This window comes from Micromys minutus (genome assembly GCF_963924665.1).
Source record: "Micromys minutus genome assembly, chromosome: 9".
NCBI classification, from domain to species: Eukaryota; Metazoa; Chordata; class Mammalia; order Rodentia; family Muridae; genus Micromys; species Micromys minutus.
This window is the reverse complement of record NC_137978.1, coordinates 33,224,748-33,245,313: the sequence shown is the minus strand read 5'-3', so window position 1 is coordinate 33,245,313 and position 20,566 is coordinate 33,224,748. Positions and strand designations below refer to the sequence as shown.

Sequence of the window (20,566 nt, the reverse complement as noted above, 5' to 3'; positions counted from 1 at the left end):
TTTAATCTCAGTTCTTCTTAAATCAAAGAGCATAATTACCCAACGCATAGACTGCCCCGTAGCACACACATACTCCCAATCCACAGCGGGGGTGATTCATTGAAGCAACGGTTGTCCATTGTTTAGTGACTGGATCATAACACTCAGTACAGTCAAAGATCATCGAATCCTTTTCTCCTGATTTAAAAAAGACATCAGGTTTAGTAGTGCTAACATAATAGAACCATAACACAATACTCACATTCTCTGTTTCAGAAATCAACCATTATGTCTAATTTTAAAATACCCACTAAAAGCCTTTGCCTAGAAAGCAATATTTTTAATCCAAAGCACAGTCACTTATTAGAGACCCTTTACAGAACAAAGGCACATGACTTTTTAATCTTGGTGATTCTACCACCTAAACAATTCATGTAAATTTTGAGGAAACAATTTGCATTTTATATTCCCATTTCATTTCAGGTAATAATTCTGGTTTATGACCTGATACTATCTGAATTTTAATATAATTAAAATCCATATGTAGCAACACACAGAAAATTTGAAAACTTCTATTCTTAAAATAGAATTTTAAATACACTATGATTAAGGCTGGGGTGGGTAGGGGAGAGCTCTTTTTAATAACGGTTCTACACTCCAGTAAATAGCCCAAATCTATATACATGCAAGCAACTACTTACACTCATTCACCAACCCACATACACCAAAAAATGAATTAGTTGGTTGAAAAAAAGGAGTATGCTCAGCATCCATCCATAAAGTCTTAGGTTCAATCCCCAGTAACACACACTCTTCTCTCCTCCTCCTCTCCTCTCTCTTCTTCCTCCTCCTCCTCATCATCAATCTAAGCATAGATTTGCAAAGCTCCAATTGACAGGATTTATTTACTGAGATATAGGTGTATGCTGGTACACTACTTTATTTTTGGTACTAGGGAAGCAGAGGTAAGGTGATCTCTGTAAGTTCAAGGACAGCCTGGTCTACATATTGAAACTTCGTCCCAAAATGAAATTCTTCAAAAAAGCTTAAAATTCTAAAGGACATATGGAAAAATGAAGGTATATAATGTACATGAAATGTAAGAGTCAGCAGCATGGAGGCTGGAGAGATGGCTTGGCAGGTAAGAACACTTGCTGTTTTTGCAGAAGACCAGGGTTTGGTTCCCAGCACTAACATGACTGCTCACAACCATCCATAACTTTAATTCTAATGGATTCACCCTTTTCTTACTCCCTTACATATATACACATAAGGATACACATACAATAAAACAAGTCTCTTAAACTGTCAATGTAACTCTGAGAGGGAGAAGACCTTAAGCAGGGAGAAGGGGAAAAAAGCATGAAAGACAATGAAAATACTATTCAGCTATTAAGAAAGAGGACATCATGAGTTTTGTAGGTAAATGGATGAAACTAGAAAATATCAACCTGAGTGAGGTAACTCAGACCCAAAACTCAGACATGCATGATATGTACTCATAAATAAGTGGATATTAGCCAAAAAAAAAAAAAAAAATACAGAATACCTAGAATACAATTCATAGAACTCTAAGAAGGTTAAAAAGCAAAAGGGCCCAATCCCACTTGGGAGGCAGAGGGAGGGAAGGATCTAGATGGGAGAGAGGACAGGGAGGAAAAAAGAAGAATATGGTCAGATATGGGAGGGGGAAATAGGAGAGAAACCCTGAGGGCCAGCAGAATGAATGAAAAAATGCAACTGGGAGTAGGGGAGAGTATGATGACTCTCTAGAAAGTACCAGAGACCAGGGAGGTAAGAGACTCTCAGGACTCAAAGGGACCTTAGATGAAATGCCCAACAGTAGGGAGAGGGAACTTGGAAGAGTCCACCTCCAATAGAAAGGGCATCAGGATGGAGTTGCTATCCCACAGTCAAAAACTCTAACCCAGAAGTGTTCCTGTCTAAAGAACTACAGGGACAAAAATGGAGAAGAGAGAGGGAAAGGTGGGACCTGCTCAACTTGGGATCCATCTCAAGGGGAGGCTCCAAGGCCTGACACTATTACTGATGCTATGGTGTGCCTACAGATAGGAGCCTATCATGGATGTCCTCTCAGAGGCCTAACAAGCAGCTGATTGAGACAGATGCAGATAACTCACACCCAACCAATGGACTGAAGATGAGGACCCCTGTGGTTGAATTAGGGAAAGGCTGGAAGAAGCTGAGGAGAGTGACCCTATAGGAAGAACAGCAGTTTCAACAAATTTTAACCCCTGAGCCACCAACCAGGCAGCATACACAAGCTGGTCCAAGTCCCCCAACAAACACAGAGAAGGACTGCCTGGTTTGGCTTCAGTGGGAGAAGACTTGAGACCCCAGGGAGTGGGGATGCCTGGCAGGGGTTGGGGAATACATCCTCCTGGAGACAGGAGAAAGGAGGAATGGGATGAGGAACTGTGGGAGGGCAGACCAGGAAGGGGGCAATGACTGGAATGTAAAATAATAAAAATAAAAAAGTCCCAAAGTAATGAGTTCCTAAACTGTGTATATAAACAATGTAGTTTATGCTGAATACATGCTTTCCTTCTTAGGTCCTGAAATCCAGTTTATCATTTGTTTTGTTTTGAAACCGGGTGTTGAGGTACATTGGAAGGTGTGTATTTTCGATTGTTAATTCTGTACTAGCAGAGACCTCAATGCTGGTTGGATCTTGCTATTGTTACTTCTATGGCCCATCACAGGCCTCCTGTTTTGTAAATATTCATCCTTCCTCATTAACCTAGTGGCAATCTAGAATTTTATCTGATTGTTATATAGAGCTGATAGCCAATGGGCAGAAAGTGAAGGTGGAAGTTCCAGAGAGAGGGATGCTGGGAGAAGAAATGTGATGTGGGAGATTTTCCAGTGGGCATGGAAGTGAAAAGAAAGACCAGAGTGAAGCAGGGAGGTAGAGTTAGCCACACAATGGGACATGGTGCCAAGATTAATTAGGTTCTACTAGACAGCTGGCTTGGAGACTGCCCGAGGCCTAAGATTTAACATATTAAGAATCCTCTGTGTCAGTATTTATACTGCTAGTGGGTCCAACAAAGTCCCACTATAACAGGATCTTTCTAATTAGTACTGGCTATCCTAGATTTCCCTATATAGATCAGGCTGGCCTCCAAAGATTCTGCTTCTGCCTCCCGAGTGCTGGAATTAAAGGTAAGCTCCATCATGCCCATCCTATTTGTTTATTTGTTTGTGTTGTTTCTTGGAAACAGTTTCTATGCAACCCTAGCTGTCCTGGAACTCACTAGGTAAGATCAGGTTTGTCTCAAACCCATCTAAGATTTCTTCTGGAAAAAAAGTCCTGAAAATCCTACAGAAGACAGACATGAAATTCTCAAGACTTATGAGATGAATCAACAGATAAAGACACCAAACCTGGCAATCTGAATTCTATCCGAGAACCCAGATGGTGGAAGAAAAGAACCAACTCCTACAAGTTTTCTCTGACATCCACATGTGCACCATGGTGTGGGTGCTGGGGCCCCTGGTTAGGGCCCATAGGACAGTGAGGGAGGTTTCCATACTGCCCAAATAGTACATACAAGTGCCCATGTCTGTTAGCATACCCCTTGACATAAAATAGAGAATCCTAGCAAACCAGTGGAACCTCAGAATGGGCCCAGAATAGGGCAGTAGCTGCTTCGCTGTCTATGTAAGTCCTCTTGGGTGCTGGCAGCCTGATACCTCCCTATAGTTCCAATAGATGACTGGCTACTCCAGAGCATCTGTCGATTTCCCCACTGGTCCACTGCTAAATAAAATGCTTGCTGCTGTGCAGTGCAGTAGATCTGCACCTCCATGCTGGTCTCCAAAGTCTGGTTTTCAGGGTTTGTGACTTCACTTCCCTCACCCATCATCACAGGTGAAACACCACGGCACACTTATGCACAAATGCATACAAATAAATAAAAAAAGAATGGATAAGACAGATTCTCAAACATGAGTCTGACTATAGGAACAAATTTACTAATCTTTGATAAAACTGTAGCCACCATTTTAAATTGGTTTTTATGCCATCTTTCTTTTAAAGCTGGGGAAATTGAAGCAATTAAAATTAAGGGTATCTTTTCTAAGAAAAAAAGGAAAAAAGACGGTGAAGTTCAGTACAGGGTAAAATATAGTGATATTTTCTTAAAAAACACCATGTGGAACATGAATACATAATGAAAATAGATTTTTCTTTTTCTTGGCTTTGGTTTGTTTTTGTTTCTGTTTTTTGAGACAGGGGTTTAATTGTGTGGCCCTGACTGTCTTGGAACTCACTCTAGATCAGGCTGGCCTCAAACTCACAGAGATCTGCCTACCTCTGCCTCCCAAGTCCTAGGATAAAAGGCATTCACCGCTAGACCTGGCCCTAGATTTTTTTTCTTGTAATTTTTTTTAACATTTTATTTTTATTTTACGTGTATGTGTATTTTGTTTCTATGAACACTGTACGACAGGTATACAGTGTCTGCAGAGGCCAGAACAGGGTGTCATATCCTCTGGAACTAAAATTATAGGAGGTTGTTAGCCATCCTGGATGTAGAGACCAGAATCTGGATCTCCTGGAAGGGCAACTCGTTCTCTTAGTTGCTGAGCCATCTCTCTGGCCGCTCCTTTTTTTTTTTTTTTTTTTTTGAGATGGGTCTTATGTAACCCTGGCTGGCCTCAAACTACTTGTGTTGCTGAGAAAGACTTTGAACTTCTGACCTCCTGTCTCCACTTCTTGAATCTTGTGATTAGAGCCAAGTACTACTATCTGTGATTATGTAATGCTGAGAAGTGAACCCAGGGCTTCCTGCATGTTAAACAAGCACCATACCAACGGATCTACATCTTCAGCTCCTAAACTAGATTTTCCCTTCAACAGTAAACAATTAGCCATTCTGGAGTTGAGAATAGGACAATAACATGATCAGATTCAAAATGTAAGAGCAGACTTTAGAAATTAAAACAGGAACATCAAGATTGAGATATATAATGTTGAGGTAGATACATCTACATAAATACTGTTGGGACTGGATATAGGAGTGAAAGAAAGACAACCTGGAAGATGACTGAAGTTTCACGGGGCCTTCAGCTCACTGGTAGTGTTTGCCTCACATACATGAGGCTCTAGGATCAATCACTCAATACTGAAGGAACAAAACAGGTGTTAAAAGCTTTTTTCTGATCCATTAGGTAAATCATTGCTACCATCCAGGATATGGCAAATCATAGGAGGATAATACAGATCTTGGTGTAGACATGTTAATTATGAAGTACATATTGGTATATAGTTTAAGTTCAAAAAGATGGTTATTTTATTTTATAAATAAATATTTTTATTAAAAACACCTAAGGAAGAGGGGAGGAAACAAAGAGTGAAGATGGTCAAAGCACATTACATAGTTGCAAGGAGAGACATATACAATGTATGTAGCCAAGTAGACTGATGAGAGAAATGAGACAGTTTTATTATTACCTCCAATAGCATAGACCATCCCTCCTAAAACTGCAACTCCAAGGCCACACCGAGCCTGATGAAGTGAAGATACAGTGGTCCAGTACTGGCTAAAGGTATCAAAACGTTCTACACAGCTGAGGGCTCTGCTATCACTCCAACGGCCCCCCTGCAACCGTGTATATCCACCTAAATGCAGGAAGAAAAAAAAAACACACAGCAATCCACTTTCTACTAAATATGGAAAGTTAGGCCTCTTTATCTAAACATTTATATAGCTTAGAGACTGTCACCTCTATAAAAACTCTCAATTATGCCAAGTCCTGGAAAATTATGGCTTATATGCAATGAGATGTTAACCTCAATGTTTAAGTACATGATCTCATTTATAATAGAAGGCTATATAAAATATACGTCTAGGCCATGTCCTTTAACTAATTATAAAATTCCATTAGGACTTTTGTATGTCTCAGTTAAAAACAGTGTGTTGAGGGGATGTTGGGATGGCCACATTTAAGTGTACATACTACTACTGAAAAGGCTGGGATCTGATGCCCTCTTCTGGAGTCTGCAGGCGGTTGTACTCACACATACATGTTTCCACTCAGAAATACACATATATGCACATAATTAAAAATGAAAAAAAAGTATATGTAAAAAAAGTGGGTTGAGGGCTGGTGAGATGGCCAGTGGGTAAAGGCATTTGTCACTTAAGTCTGAAAACCCATATTAAGGTGGAAGGAAATAACTAACTCCATTAAAGTTGTTCTCTGACCTGCACACACACCACAGCATGTGCACGTACACACATAGACCATACACAGAAAACAAACTTAAAAAAGCAAAGCAAAAGTCAGTAGTGGTGGTGCAAAATCTTAAATCTCAGGACTTGGGAAGCAGAGGCAGGTTGATCTCTGAGTTTGAGGCTAGCCTGGTCTACATAGCCCAGGACAACCAGGGCTACACAGAGAAACCCTACCTTGAAAAAAAAAAACAAAACTAAAACAAAGTAAAAATAATTCACTGAAATTCATGTTTTCCCTACCTGTCCATTTGGCAAAATATATATATATAGTATACACTCCAAAAGAATGTTTGCATATTATAATATATATAAAAATACATAAAATTCATCATATGTAATTATGAGCTATATTATACATAAATAATTATATAGAAACCATAGCAAATCTGGATTTCTGGATAACTTTACATGCTAGATACATTTTATCAATTTTAATGGTTTAAAATTAAAATAAAAAATTTTGGCATATTTCTCTGATTTTTTTTCTTTTTTTGTACAAATCCACTTTTTTTTTTTTTTTTTTTTTGACAGAGTCTCTCTACATAGCCCTGGTTATGTACATAGCTTCAAACTCACACAGAAAAAACTAACAGATAAAACTTTATCTCACTCTGTCTTCCTAGTGCTGAGACACCATGCCCAGTCTATGAGTCCTCTTCACTTTAGTTTAAATAGGGAGGGGATAAGATCGCATGGCTCCTGTGCCTGACGGCCTTTGCAGGAAGGTTGCTTTGGAACTTGACATGAACCTGCCACTGGTTCTGAGGGCCTGTGTTGCTTTCCCCGGGTCACTCTGGCTTGTTTGGTTTGTCTCCAGGAGTCACTGTGTCCTTTTTTGCCTTACACACATAAGAACATCTCTTGCCTGAGTAGAATTTTCATCTCAGGCATAAACATCTTCGGTTTTAAGATGAGCTGTGTGTTCTTTGGTGCTGGAGAACTTACAGCCAGCAAAAACAGCCTTGCACCACAGCCTTCCAGACATATTTGCTTTTAATAACTTCTGTTCCTAGCAAGACTACAGAATCCAAGATGGCAGAAAGACTCCTCCGGTATTCTTATGGATCATGCTGCCAAAACCCTTGGGAAACCACTTATTTTATCATCCTTAATGACCACCTAAGACATTATGAAGAGTTCATATTTTTAAATATATTTCCCTTGTTTTTCACTTAAACTTAAGCCTTTTAATTAATTTAGGCTTTTTAAAGATAGTGCCACATGGGCTGGAGAGATGGCTCAGTGGTTAAGAGCACTGACTGCTCTTCCAGAGGTCCTGAATTCAAATCCCAGCAACTACATGGTGGCTCACAACCATCTGTAATGAGATCTGATGCCATCTTCTGGTGTGTTTGAAAACAGCTATAGTGTACTTATATATAATAAATAAATAAATCTTTAAAAAAAAGATAACCCAATAAACTCATTGTTTGAAAAGAAAAGAAAAACAATTCCTATAAGTTGTCCTCTCATAACCACATATACACCATGGTCCATGTATGTGCATACATACAATAATTAATAAATCTGCAGACAGTCATTTGATGGTAACTAGGTAATCAGAGACCAAAGATTCAGAACATATAATAAAATGTTGAATAGAAGCTATTAAGTTTTAAATGTGTTCAACCTATTATGCAAATTTAATTCACTAATCTTAAGCCTGAACATAAAATTGAGTATGTTTCTGATGGCCTTGCATATTATTAATACCTGCACAGCAACAACAACAAACTAATAAAGCTTTTATCCTGAAAATGATTTTTATTATTACTCAAAGTTTCTTACCTACTGCATACAGATATTTTCTTGCTTTCTTCCGAGGTCGAACTTTAGATGTCTGCAGAAAACTACAAAATTTGTTCTCTTTGGGAGACTTGCAGACCTCACAGTATTCTTTCAAAAGTGTTTGCAGTGCAACTCGAAGATTAAAATCAGATACTCCTAAACAGTATTTAAAAAGACAATGTTTTAAATGACTTTCAAATCTTACCGAAAAGAAAATTTTCCTGGTCAGTCCCGGTAGAACATGCCTGCAATCCCAGCATTCAGGAGGCAGAGACAAGAGGATCTCTGTGAGGTCAAGGCCATCCTGGGCTAAATAGTGAGACCTTGCCTCAAAAAAAGAAAACCAAACAAAATAAAAAACAATAAGGAAAACTCCCTTATCATTGGTGTTGGAGAGAGTTAAAGGAATGTGCCACTGTCACAGAGGACCCATGTTTGGTTCCCTACAACCACACCTATAATTTCAGCTCAAAGGAATCCACATCCATGAGCATTCACAAGCATCCACACCCTGGAAGCACCATGCTCACATGTACTTACCAATACACAGACATACACATTATTTTACATGAAATAAATCCCTCAAAGATAAAACCCGAATCAAACAATGGTGCGTTTCTTACAATAGAAAATATTACTTTTATAATTGCTACTAAGAAATACTTTCCTTAAATCTATCCAAATAGATTTTAAATGTTTTTAAATGAGACAGTGAGATGGCTCAATGTCAGGAGCCATAATGGAACAAGCTAATAACTAGCAGGTGATCATCCTGAGATGGCCAACCTCAGATTATTATATGGTCTGTGACTGGTTCCCCCTTATTCAGCAAGGCTGTAAGGGATTCATTTTGAGAAAGATCCCTGCTATTAGTATGCTTTTCCTGTTACTATAAAACATATATAACAATCATTAAGTTCTAGTACACCCCTTTAGAGTAGATCTCTGCAGATCTATGAAGATTGTACTGTCTTGTAGTGATGCTATAAAGACATATAAATGACTTAAGTCTTAATGATGATCCTATAAGAATTCCTAAACTTATAACTGATTATTAAGCTCTTTTATAGTGTGACTGCCATTAGGTCATTTCTGAAAGCCAAAACTGCAATGAAAACTTTGTCAGTCTCCCAAGTGAGTTAATTACTATTAGATAGTAACCAGACTTTCTCCTACTCAGAGCACATTCCAAAAGGTTGTAAAACAATTAACCAAAGACCATAAGAAGGGAATTAATGGTTTATTATAGGTGCTAGGACAGAGGATAAAATATTGACTGGGTTTGTCTATATAAAACTTCACTAAGAACTTAGTTATAGTTTTTAACCGTCAGTGGACCTGTGGAGCTGAGACAGGTGATGGATGTTTAGCCAGATAACTACTCCTAATGGATATGCATGTAAACAGTCTCTGTTGTAATCTTCTATTTCAATTTATGATTTGACTTTTGGTGTGAACTTGTGATGAACTTTGCAACATGTGATCACATATCCTGAAAGATGTATAAATACTGAGAACAGAGAGAAAAAAATTCTGGGATTCCATTCCTACTCAGGATCCCTTTTTCTTTTAGGAACCTTCTTTCCCTTTTCCCACTTAGGATCTTTCCCCTTTCCCTTCAGATAGCTTTCATAGGGCACTTTTTTAGCTACTTAGTAATAAACATTATAATTACTTTTCTAAGTGTCCCCTTTTCTTCCTGCGACTTCCGACTAGCAGGCTAAAAGTTAGAGCCCAGCAGTTTCAGCTGAGATACTACAAAGTCTATTTACTTAATCCCTTGCTGTTTTAGGAAGCAGTGCCAGAGACTGCAGTTTCTGGCCTCAGAAGATCACAGAAGGCAGATCAGCTACAGTAGCATAGTGACTTAGACTTAGATAGTAAACTTTTATTATACAGCAACCCTAAATATCTCCCAAGGCAAAGTCTTACCCCCAAATCTCGTAAGACTGAGTCTTAGCCTCTGCCAATGCTCTTCCCCCTCCGCTGCCTCAAGAACAGAACCGAAAAGAAAGAACTCCCTACATCGGGGCTGGCTCCTGGCAGCTCAACAGTAAAGGCATTTGCTCCCAAGCCTGATGACCTTAGTTTGATTCCTGGGACCAATATAATAGAAGAAGAAAACTAACCCTTCAAACTGTCTGCTGTCCTCCTCTGATGCTGAGGACACACACACACACACACACACACACACACACATACATAGAAATGTATTTAAAAGTTTTTTTTTAAATAGTAAACTTGCAAATACATGTATAATGCTTTCCAAACAAAGATGGCCAAATGAACCAAGTTCACTATTGTCAGGGCCAGGCTCAGGGAAGGCACCTGCCTCAGCATGTGTGAGTACCTGAGCTCAATCCTCAACACTAAACAAGCAAACAAACAAACCAGTATAGGGAAAAAAGTTAAAAGTCAAGTTTTATACATAAAATCTAATAAAAAGAAAATAAATTTATGTTAGAAACCTTTAAAATAATAAGACAAAGCAAGAAAAAAATCTTTAAAATTTTATTATTTAAAATTTTGCCTGCTTGCATGTCTGTATACCATGTATATGCTTTTCTACAATATTGGTGTTTCAATTCCAATTTTATTTCCTTAGCAATGCATCTCCTCCTATCCTAATGCTCCTGTTTTAGAATATATATATATATATTTTTCTTTTTCTTTCCCTTTTTTTTAGCTTTTTGAGACAGGGTTGCTTTGTATAGGTTTCTTAGAACTCACAGAGATCTACATGCCTCTGTCTCCTGACTGCTGGGATGAAAGGAGTGAGCCACCACCGCCCTGCTAAATTCATATTTTTTTAGTAACTCTATTGTCGGAGTTTCAAGAGCAATGTGTTTCTGTTTACGGCTAATTCCCCTTACAGCCTACCTGCCCTCTGCCCCTCCACCCAGGCTGCCTTCCATTTCTTTCTCTTATTTCCCTGGGATCTACTTCAGTTGATGCTTCCCCCACCCACCCCCTCACTCCCATCTGGTTTACGTGGCCCCACTAGTTCAAACATTGCTCTGACAAAGAGCTGATTCTCCCTCTCCCTCTTTTTATCTTAGTACAATTACTTTGTATTCTTCAGTAGAAATTGTGAATACGATTTGTGTTCTCACTTTATCTGTCTAGCCTGAACCATGAGGGTGTTGGAATAAAGCTCTAGGGCTGATGTCCTTACTTTATGCTGGGCAAGCTTCCACTGAGCTCTAACCCAACAAAGATACTGTATTATTTTTTTTCTCAACTGCCTCTGTTATGCTTTTCAATTGTTCATTCTTCCTCCAAAATATCCACTGATGGTTCCCAAAATTTTACTAACTGGCCTTTTGTCCTCCTCCATATTGTTTGTAGGATGCAGAGATAAGACCAGGGGTATACTGATAAGGCTAGGACATAAGGCTTACTACTTCTACATCAAATCAGAAAACACTGCTCTTTCAGGGAAAACAAGATGTCCTCAGGACACTGGTTAACTTTCACCTCAAGACCCTACCTCATTTAAGTATCCCTGTGCAGGGGCAACCTACTCAATCACACCCAAGAGACTTTAGGAAATTTTCCTCATGCCATTAGAATATTTCATTTCTAAACTGGTCCTGATGGTGCCCACCTGCAGTCCTAGCACTTGGGAGTTGAAAGCAGGAGGATCAGAAGTTCCAGGTCATCCTTCAATGAGATTAGGCCAACGTGGGCTAAGAGACCTTTCTCAAACCTAAGGTAGAATGGAGAGCTGGCTCAGTGGTTAAGAACACTGGCTGCTCTTCTAAAGGAACCTAGTTTGACTCCTGGCACCCACACAGCAGCTTATAACAGTCTATTACTCCAGTTCCCAGTCCCAGGGCATCTGGCACAGTTTCTTAGTTTCCAAGGGCACACAGCCCTTTTTAAGAGGTCTCTCGAGCTGGAGAGATGGCTCAGCGGTTAAGAGCACTGACTGCTCTTCTGTCCTGAGTTCAATTCCCAGCAGCCACATGGTGGCTCACAAACATCTGTAATGAGATCCGATGCCCTCTTCTGGGGGTTGGAAGGGACAGAAGAAGAGGAGGAGGCTGATCATCTTTTAAAAAATGTCTCTGTCTGACAGGGCCTCACTCTTTAGTCTAGGTTGGCCCAGCAGTCACAATTTGCAGTGATCTGCCTGTTTTTGCCACCTTACAGACATGCACCCTCACACTCAGAAGAACTTTCAAAAAGAAAGAAAATATAGAATCCAATTTTTAAAAAATAGCAGCAAAGTTCAAAACAATAAAAATCAAGAATAATTAAAGAACTCCTAAGGCATTCAATTAAAAAAGAAAGAAATCATTGAAAACAAACACAAACTGTTGCTGTGATGGCTCAGTGGGTCAAAGCATTTCACCATCAAACCTGAAGACCCAAGTTCAATCCTCAGGACCTACAAGGTGGAAAGAAAGATCTACACTAGTTTTATAAATTGTCCTCTGGCCTCTGTTGGAGTAAACTGTGTGATGGTGTGTCTCTGTACATTCAGTTGTTACTTCTATACAGCAGAGAGCTATGGCCCATTACCTATTTTGTAAACAGTCACCTTCTTGGAGGTGGACAGACAATTAGAGCTAACAGAGAGGTAGGCCTGGCAACTGGGCAGGATGCAGGCCAGAATTAGTCGGGTTAAAAAGATGGGCTAGCTAGGAGACAGCCCAAGCTAAAGGCTTAAGCTTTTAAAAAGTATGAGTCTCTGTGTCATTATTTATATAGCTGATGGGTCCATGAAAGTCTTGTTATAGGCCACCACATGCATTCTCAAAATCCTACAGCCAATCCCACAAAATAACATTAAAAAAGTATGCCTTACCAAATTAAAAAAAAAAAAAAACAGGAATACCATCATAATGAATATTATGCAAACCTAAATTTAATTTTAAAAAGCAACACTCAGAAAATACAAAAGGATTCAGGAACTACAACAACCATGTTTTTATCTATAAAAAAGACAGCTGTGGTGATGCAAGTCTTTAATCCCAGCTCTCAGGAGACTGAGGCAGGTGGATCTCTGTCAGTTAAGAGGCCAGCCTGGTCTACATAGATAATTCCAGAAACAGCCAAAGTTACATAAACAAACACTGTCTCAAAAAACTAAGGCAAACCAAATAAAGTAAAACAAAAGATGGAAAGAAAGAACAAACTTGGTAACATCCAGCCCCCCCCCAAAACAAAAATAAAAACATAAAAACCAAAAAAAAAAACAAAAACCAAAAAAAAAACCAGCAAACCCGTGGGGCTGGAGAGATGACTCAACAGTTAAGCAAGCTTGCTTTTTGAAGAGAAGGAAGTTCAATTTCTAGAACCCACATGGGGATTCATAAACTTCTATAATTCTTGTTCCAGAGGATCTGACCTCTTTTTGCTTCCTTGGACACTAAGCATAGACATAATACATAGACATACATGCAGGCAAAATATGCACACAAAATTTTTAAATAATAAAAATAATAATTTAATCTGGCCAACTCAAACCATGAATAAAAAAAGAAAATTTGGTAATTAAAAAACAAAAACCTGAAGGTGGGTATGTGATCACATGGCTGTAATCCAGCTCTTGTGAGAGAGTCAGCAACAACAGAAGTGTGAGGTCACCCTTGGCTACATATTGAATTAATGACCAACTCCAGCTACATGAGATCCTGTCCTGAACACATAAACTACAGCTAAAAACCATCTGTTAGCATCAAAATCATCTGAATAGAGAGATAAAGGCAGAGCCAAAGGACGCATGACTGCAAACATAAATAGAATGGCTATAAACCTTGAGGGCTTTGAAAAATAGGAGATGGAAAGAAAAGTAAAGACCCTCAGTGCCTAATTTTTCTTAGCAGAAAGTTGACCCTGTTTAAAATTGAAACTATAGTTTTATTTTTAATGATAGTCACCTTTTGTCCTTCAAGCTAAAGAAAATAATGTAAGGTGGCTTGGCAGTGGTGGTACACACCTTTAATTCCCACACTTTGGAGGCAGGGAGAGGTAGATCTCAGAGTCTGACGCCAGCCTCATCTCCATAGTGAGCTTCAGAACAGCCAGGGCTACACAGAGAAACCCTGTCTTGAAAAACCAAACCAAGATTTATTTTATTTTTTAATCGTGTGTGTGTGTGTGTGTGTGTGTGTGTGTGTGTGTGTGTGTGTGTCTGTCTGTCTGTCTGTCTCTCTCTCTCTGTCTCTCTCTCTGTGTGTCTGTGTGTGTGTGTGTCTGTCTGTCTGTCTGTCTGTCTCTCTCTCTCTGTGTCTGTCTGTCTGTGTGTGTGTGTGTGTGTGTGTGTATCTTTCTGCTGGTTGTGGTAGTACACACAAGGAAGATTGTGAATCTGAGCCAGCCTAGACTACACCTTAAAACAAGAAATCCCCAACAATTAAAAAAGAAAAATGAAAACACTTAGAACCTGAGGATAATTCAAAGTTTACACAGAAGCCATAATACCACATCAGCTATTCTGTGACTTCTGACCAAAGTATATAAACTTAAGTTTGATCCCTATCCCCCATGTGAAAATTCCCAGCATGGTGGCATGAGCCTGAATCCTAGAACGGGGAGGTAGAGACAGTAAGATCCCTGGGGCTTGTTAGCTAGCTAGTCTAGATAAATCAGCAAGCTCTAGGTTCCATGAGAGAGCCTATCTCAAAACACAAGGTAAGGAACAACAGAGGAAGACACTTCAAGTCTACCTCTAGCCTTTAAGTTCTCGAGCACACATATGCACACACATACACACACACACACACACAGCTTCTTCACAAATATCTGCACACAAGCGTACACACAAAGAAAGAGATCTTGGAAGAGATCAACTAATTTGATATACAGTGTAAGAGTTACCTTCTATGTACTTTAAAAGCCTCTGAGATGGTAACAAAGGGAATCGAACTGGATCTAACACTTCCACCACATGCTTTCTTCTCTTTCCCAGATCTTTCAGAATCCACTGCATGGCAGCTAAGAAGACTTGGTATTCATCTTCAATGCTAAGCTCTTCACTTCGTAGGATTTTGATCAGCTGATCTTTTGTAAGGGCCAGGAACTCTTCCCCACTATGAACCTCCAAGAAATGGACATGAATATAATTTTCTGTAAATTCCAAAAGATCATGGCAGGCAATTTGCTCAGAGAACTGAAAGAGTCCAATACAGTTCTGTGGGTCAATTTGGCCTTTCAGAAAATCACAGCAAAGATTAACAACTTCAGTCAACTGTAGCATGTCAGCTGCGACAATCAACTCCTGGACATTATTCACAGCTATGTTCACTAATCCTAGGGAAACAGAAAGATAAAATAGCTGATAAAACCAAACAAACATTTGGCTTAATGTTTTACTTGACTTTAATAACAGTTTTTTTTTTTTCAGAGTAGAAAATAAGTAAACAGGATATACGGGGGAAAAAAGACAAAACTTAAATGACAATGATATTACATGTCTTCAATCCCAGCACCCAGGAAGCAGAGACAGAAAGATCTCAGTGAGCTCAAGGCCAGCCTAACCTACTGAGTGAGTTCTAGGACAGCAGTGCTGCATAATGAAACCTTATCTCAAACAAAACAAAACACAACACAACAACATTTATGGAATAACTATAATAAGCTAAACACTGTTTTCGTTGCTTAATACTCATTTAACATTGACTACATTCCTACCTAATAGATATCAAATTTCTTATTATTGTATGAAGGAAATCACTCTGTAGCCCAGGTTGATCTCGAACTCAGAGATCCACCTGCCTCTGCCTCCCAAGTGCTGGGACTAAAAGCAAATACCACTACCACCTCACCCAGAATTAGGAAATTTAAATAACTCTTATTATAAATTACATGACGGACAGGCTAGAGAGATGGTTAAGCAGTTAAGAGCACTTGATGCTCGTACAAAGACAGGTTTACTTCCCTATGAAGGACTCACAGTGACTGATAACTCCAGTTCCCATGAGAAGCCAAAGCCCTTTTTGGTCACTGCAGGCACTGTACACATATAATGCACATACATACATGAAGATAACAATTCATACACAGGACATAAAAATAATTCTTTAAAAAATGTTTTGAAAAGAATTGTACGACCGAACAAGTTGACGATTAGTCTGATCTTAAAGCCAACACTTTGCTTGTTTCTTGAAACTAAGTCTTACAGAGCAAGCTGACTTCCAACTTTCAGTCTTCTTGTCTCTTATTCCAGGGTGCTAGGATTAAAGCACTCCTTCACATAAGAGAGACATAAGTACACCTTTAGAGACAAATATGCTTATACAATTTCTTTGGCCAGGATATTTTATCACAGCAACAGAAAACCAATGGCTGGATATACCTGTATAAATGAAGTCTAGAAGTAACTGAAAGATTCCAGCTTCAACTCCCAGAATCTGTACAACGTCTTTTGAGGACTCTTTCATTCCTCCAGTGAACAAAGCTGCAAAGTATGGACTGCTGGCAGCCAGGACCAGCCGATGAACTTGAAAGGTTTCCTTTCCCACCTGGAGCTGTACATCACAGAAATGCTGCCCACTTCTCATTTTGTTCATCTGGGCCAAGATGAGCTGGGCATGTTTATCAGAGGAAAATGAACTGTCGGCAGCCTTGGCACACTCCTCCTTAGACATGATGATCACAGGTTAACGAAAGACACAGTTGCCCATTATCTACTTCCACCCTGAGAAACAAAGCACAAAGATCAGACAAGTTCTCTCTTTGCTAGTCTCTATTCACATATAGATGAAATGTTCTCTATAATTTATCTAGGATCATAGAACCCACGCCAAACAAAGAAGGGCCCAACTCATGGTAGGACTTCTAATATGCTTTTGTATAGTGGGATAAGTAGTCAATAATAAACCAAAGGATGCTCCACAGAAGAAATAATCACTGAATTGAGCACTGAAAGATAAACAGCAGTAAGGTATGAAGAATGGCCAGAAACCCCTCCTTGGGTAAAGGAAACAAGGTGCAAAAGCAGAAAGAAGATCTATCACTACAACTAAGAAGTTGACATCTCAGTAGCAGCCTTCAGATGAAGAACTCTCAGCCCTCCTGTGCCATGCCTGCTTGGATGCTGCCATGTTCCCACCTTGATGATAATGGACTGAACCTCTGAACCCATGAAAAAGGAGTTGGAGATCCAAAGACTTCATTGACATCAGCCACGGAAATACAGAGTTTAGAGATTGCCCAGCTGGTTTCCTGTCTTGCTTTGGGGATTACAGTTAAGTGATCAAATGAATCTCAGAAGAGACTTTGAACTTTGAACATTGCTGAGACTGCTACAGACTGTGGGGACTTTAAAAGTTGGACTAAATGTATCCATTATTATGCTATATTTAATTATGGCCCCACAGACTTATTTGTTTGGACAAGTCTATGGGGCCAGGGAGTGGAATATGATGGATTATACGTTTGGCCCAGGGAGTGGCACTATTAGGAGGTGTGGCTTTGTTGGAGTAGGTGTGTCACTGTGGGCATGGGCTTTAAGACCCTACTCCTAGCTGCCTAGAAGCCAGTCTTCCACTAGCAGCCTTCAGATGAAATTGTAGAGCTCTCACCTCCTGCACCATGCCTGCCAGGATGCTGCCATGCTCCCACCTTGATGATAATGGACTGAACCTCTGAACCTGTATACCAGCCCCAATTAAATGTTGTCCTTATTTAAAAAAAAGAAGTTGACATCTTAGGCAGGATATAACTTCTAAAAATCAACTGTGACAGCCCAAATGTCTGGTTAAAATCTGTCTGTCTGTATGTTTCCTTTAACATAAAGTCTTTGTGGATCTTTGTTTTAACCTCAGTCTCTATTCTACACGTTTTTCTGTTTCTCCCCTAGACTTGTTGGACACCCTAACCTTACCAATGTTACAGTCTATATCACCTTCAACAACATCTACCCAAGCTCATGCACACACAGTTATTGAAAAATAGTTCCTTTATGGAAGGAACTAGTTTGCTATAGAATCAGTCTCTAACATATACCAGCACTTCGAATTTTTGTGAAATAAGAAACAATAAAAGGCTTGGGTTTTGCTTTATGAGATAAGGGTCTCAAACGTGTAACGATCCTTCTGTTTTCTGACACTTACTGCCGGGATTGCAGGCATGTGCCACCATATCCGCCTCAATTGTTAGCTTCTTCACAAATTTATGCCAATTGTAGTTTTTGGCTGATTTATTTAGTTTTGTTCTTGTAAGACATAGTATCACTATGCAGCCTTGACCAGACTAGAATTCACCATGTAGACCAAGTTACCCTCAAGAAGATCTGCCTCTGCCTTCTGAGTGTTGGGATTAAAGTCCTGTGCAACCATGCCTTATCCTCAGTTGTAACTTTTCTGAGAAGAAAAGATAATCTCTACAGTCCCAGAGAAGCAAACTACCAGAGTTTCCAGCATTAGTACACCAACTGTCTCAGGTTTATTTCGGCTAAGCCTAGGGTTGTTCCTGCCATATTCTATTACATACAAATTACCACACCAGGTTGTAGAGAATGGTACCCAAGTACAGAAACTTGGACCTGGATCTTTATAGGTTTAACAAAAACAAGCATGTCAATAGTCATTTTAGAACGACTGGGTTCTTCAAGTAGGCAGGAAGTAGGAGATAACAAAAACCCAATCCTTTCATTCTTCCTTACTTCTCAAACAAAAGTTGAAGATACGAAACACGACAAATTGCTATGAGAATCAAAGAATTCAAGTTACTGAATAAAGAAACCACAAGTTCTTATAAGACAGACAGATAAAGCAAAGAAAATGCAAGATGATTATGGCCTTGTAATTTAGGCATCAAAGAAAACCTGTAATAAAAATGACAGAACTGTTGTAAGCTGATGTTAAAGAAAAAAAATTCAGTATACATCATTTGGTCAAAATTATCAGTAGAAACAGTCTGTGGATGGGTGTGGTAATGCAGAGGCAGGCAGATCTCTTAAGTTCCACACCAGCCAAGACTACATAGATCTTGTCAAGACTATAAGATCTTGTCCAAATAATAATAACAATGACAAAAAATAAAAACTGATAATCATGACCAACTAGAAACTAATTTTTGAGAGGTTTAAAGGAAGCCACTAGAATTTAATTCAGCATGGACACAATGCCAACATCTTACAAGCAAGTGGCACATAAATATAATCTATTTCCCTCTGCGTGGAAATTCGACCTTCAGACTTGCTGCTTTGTACTTTCCCTGGCAGAAGATTCTGTCACCCTACCCACCCACTCACCCTTCCCCAACTCCCGTGGTATTATTCGAGGCTACCTCCATTTATCTCTTACTCAATTTAAATTATTATTTATTTTAGTGTTAAAGCACAGCCACTAAGTCAAATGCCTCCTGTTACAAGACACAGTTCACTTTATATTCACTTTGACAATAGAGTCAGAATGTTTGTTGTCATCCTTCCCCGTAAATGTTGGTAGTATTTCACTGCCAGTTTAGTACCTCATCCTAAGAGGTAGCTTGGGAAATGACTGTTCATACGAACATGAAAATCGAAGTTCTAGGACTGGTGCATAGGGATCTAAGAACTATGCCTCAATACAGTTTATTGGCTAAGGATGGAGACAATCAGAGGGACCAAAGAGGACCTATGCTTTTGTGGCCTCAATTTCCCTCTCAAGAGCATCTGAAAGTGGATTCGGTAAGAGGGTCAGGACTCCATCCAGCTGAGCATCAAAACAACGGAAACTCTTTGTGGTTGAGTTGGAGGCTGTAACTAAAATTCTGCCTAGCCTGATCGACACTAGAGGAAGACAGTCAACTCTGTGCGGACAGTGCAGGAGGGGAAGGGAACTCAGGCTAGAGCCGGCAGAAGAAGGGGACAGGGTCCGCCCTTGGGTTTCCCCAGTGGGTGCTGGCAGAGCAGAGGCCGCGGCGCCGTACACTGGAGGAGGCTCCGGGACGGCGAAAACACTGGGACGATCAGAGCGCCTCCGGAGGTGACAGGAGGAAAACGGAAGAACGTTGCGTTCCAAAGCTCCAGTCACTTTCTCTTCCCGGTCCAGAGAACCGGACACGAGGAAGTTCCCAGCCCTGTGAGAAACACAGACCGTACGCAGGCCTCGCTTACCCGCCGCGTCCCTTCCCGCCGGCGCCCTCCGACGCTCTGCGCGCGCAGGCAGCGGAGGGGGCGGGGACAGCCTGTGGAGATAGGTGACTGCGACTGCTAAGGGCGCAGCTTCCGCGCTGAAGGGGACCTTCTACTGCGCATGCTCCGCTTCTGGGCCCGCCTCCCCACCCACAGAGATGATGACTTTGTATGCCTCGCTCCTTCCTTGAGCTAGTGAGTTTTAGGATAGCTGGGGCTTTCTCAAAAATGACTTTAAAAGATAGAAGTGTGCTCTCTTTGCCACATCATCTCTCCAACCTTCAAACTTTATGTTTTTGATTTTAAATCCAGACCCATAGTGTACAAAAATATTTCACATCAAACCCATACCGTGTTATTTGTATATACAAGTATATAACTAGAACAAAATTCTTACAAGACTATGATTACATTTAGTCCACATGACATGTCTACATTTCATTAAGAAAAATGCAAAAAAAAAAAA

At 39.9% G+C, this 20,566-nt stretch overlaps 1 protein-coding gene across 1 annotated transcript in view; it reads right to left on the bottom strand.

Moving 5' to 3' along the window:
* IPP (intracisternal A particle-promoted polypeptide) overlaps nt 1–20,156 on the bottom strand; it is a 27,850-nt gene extending 7,694 nt beyond the window's left edge. Inside the window, exons 1-6 of the mRNA XM_080921527.1 lie at nt 20,083–20,156; nt 16,336–16,677; nt 14,859–15,290; nt 8,031–8,186; nt 5,459–5,626; nt 40–177 (exon numbers count right to left, since the gene is read on the bottom strand). Of these exons, the coding sequence (XP_080777653.1) occupies nt 40–177; nt 5,459–5,626; nt 8,031–8,186; nt 14,859–15,290; nt 16,336–16,627 (1,186 nt within the window). The 5' untranslated portion in view covers nt 16,628–16,677; nt 20,083–20,156. The remainder of the gene's footprint in view (nt 1–39; nt 178–5,458; nt 5,627–8,030; nt 8,187–14,858; nt 15,291–16,335; nt 16,678–20,082) is intronic.
* Between the last annotated feature and the right edge of the window lie 410 nt (nt 20,157–20,566).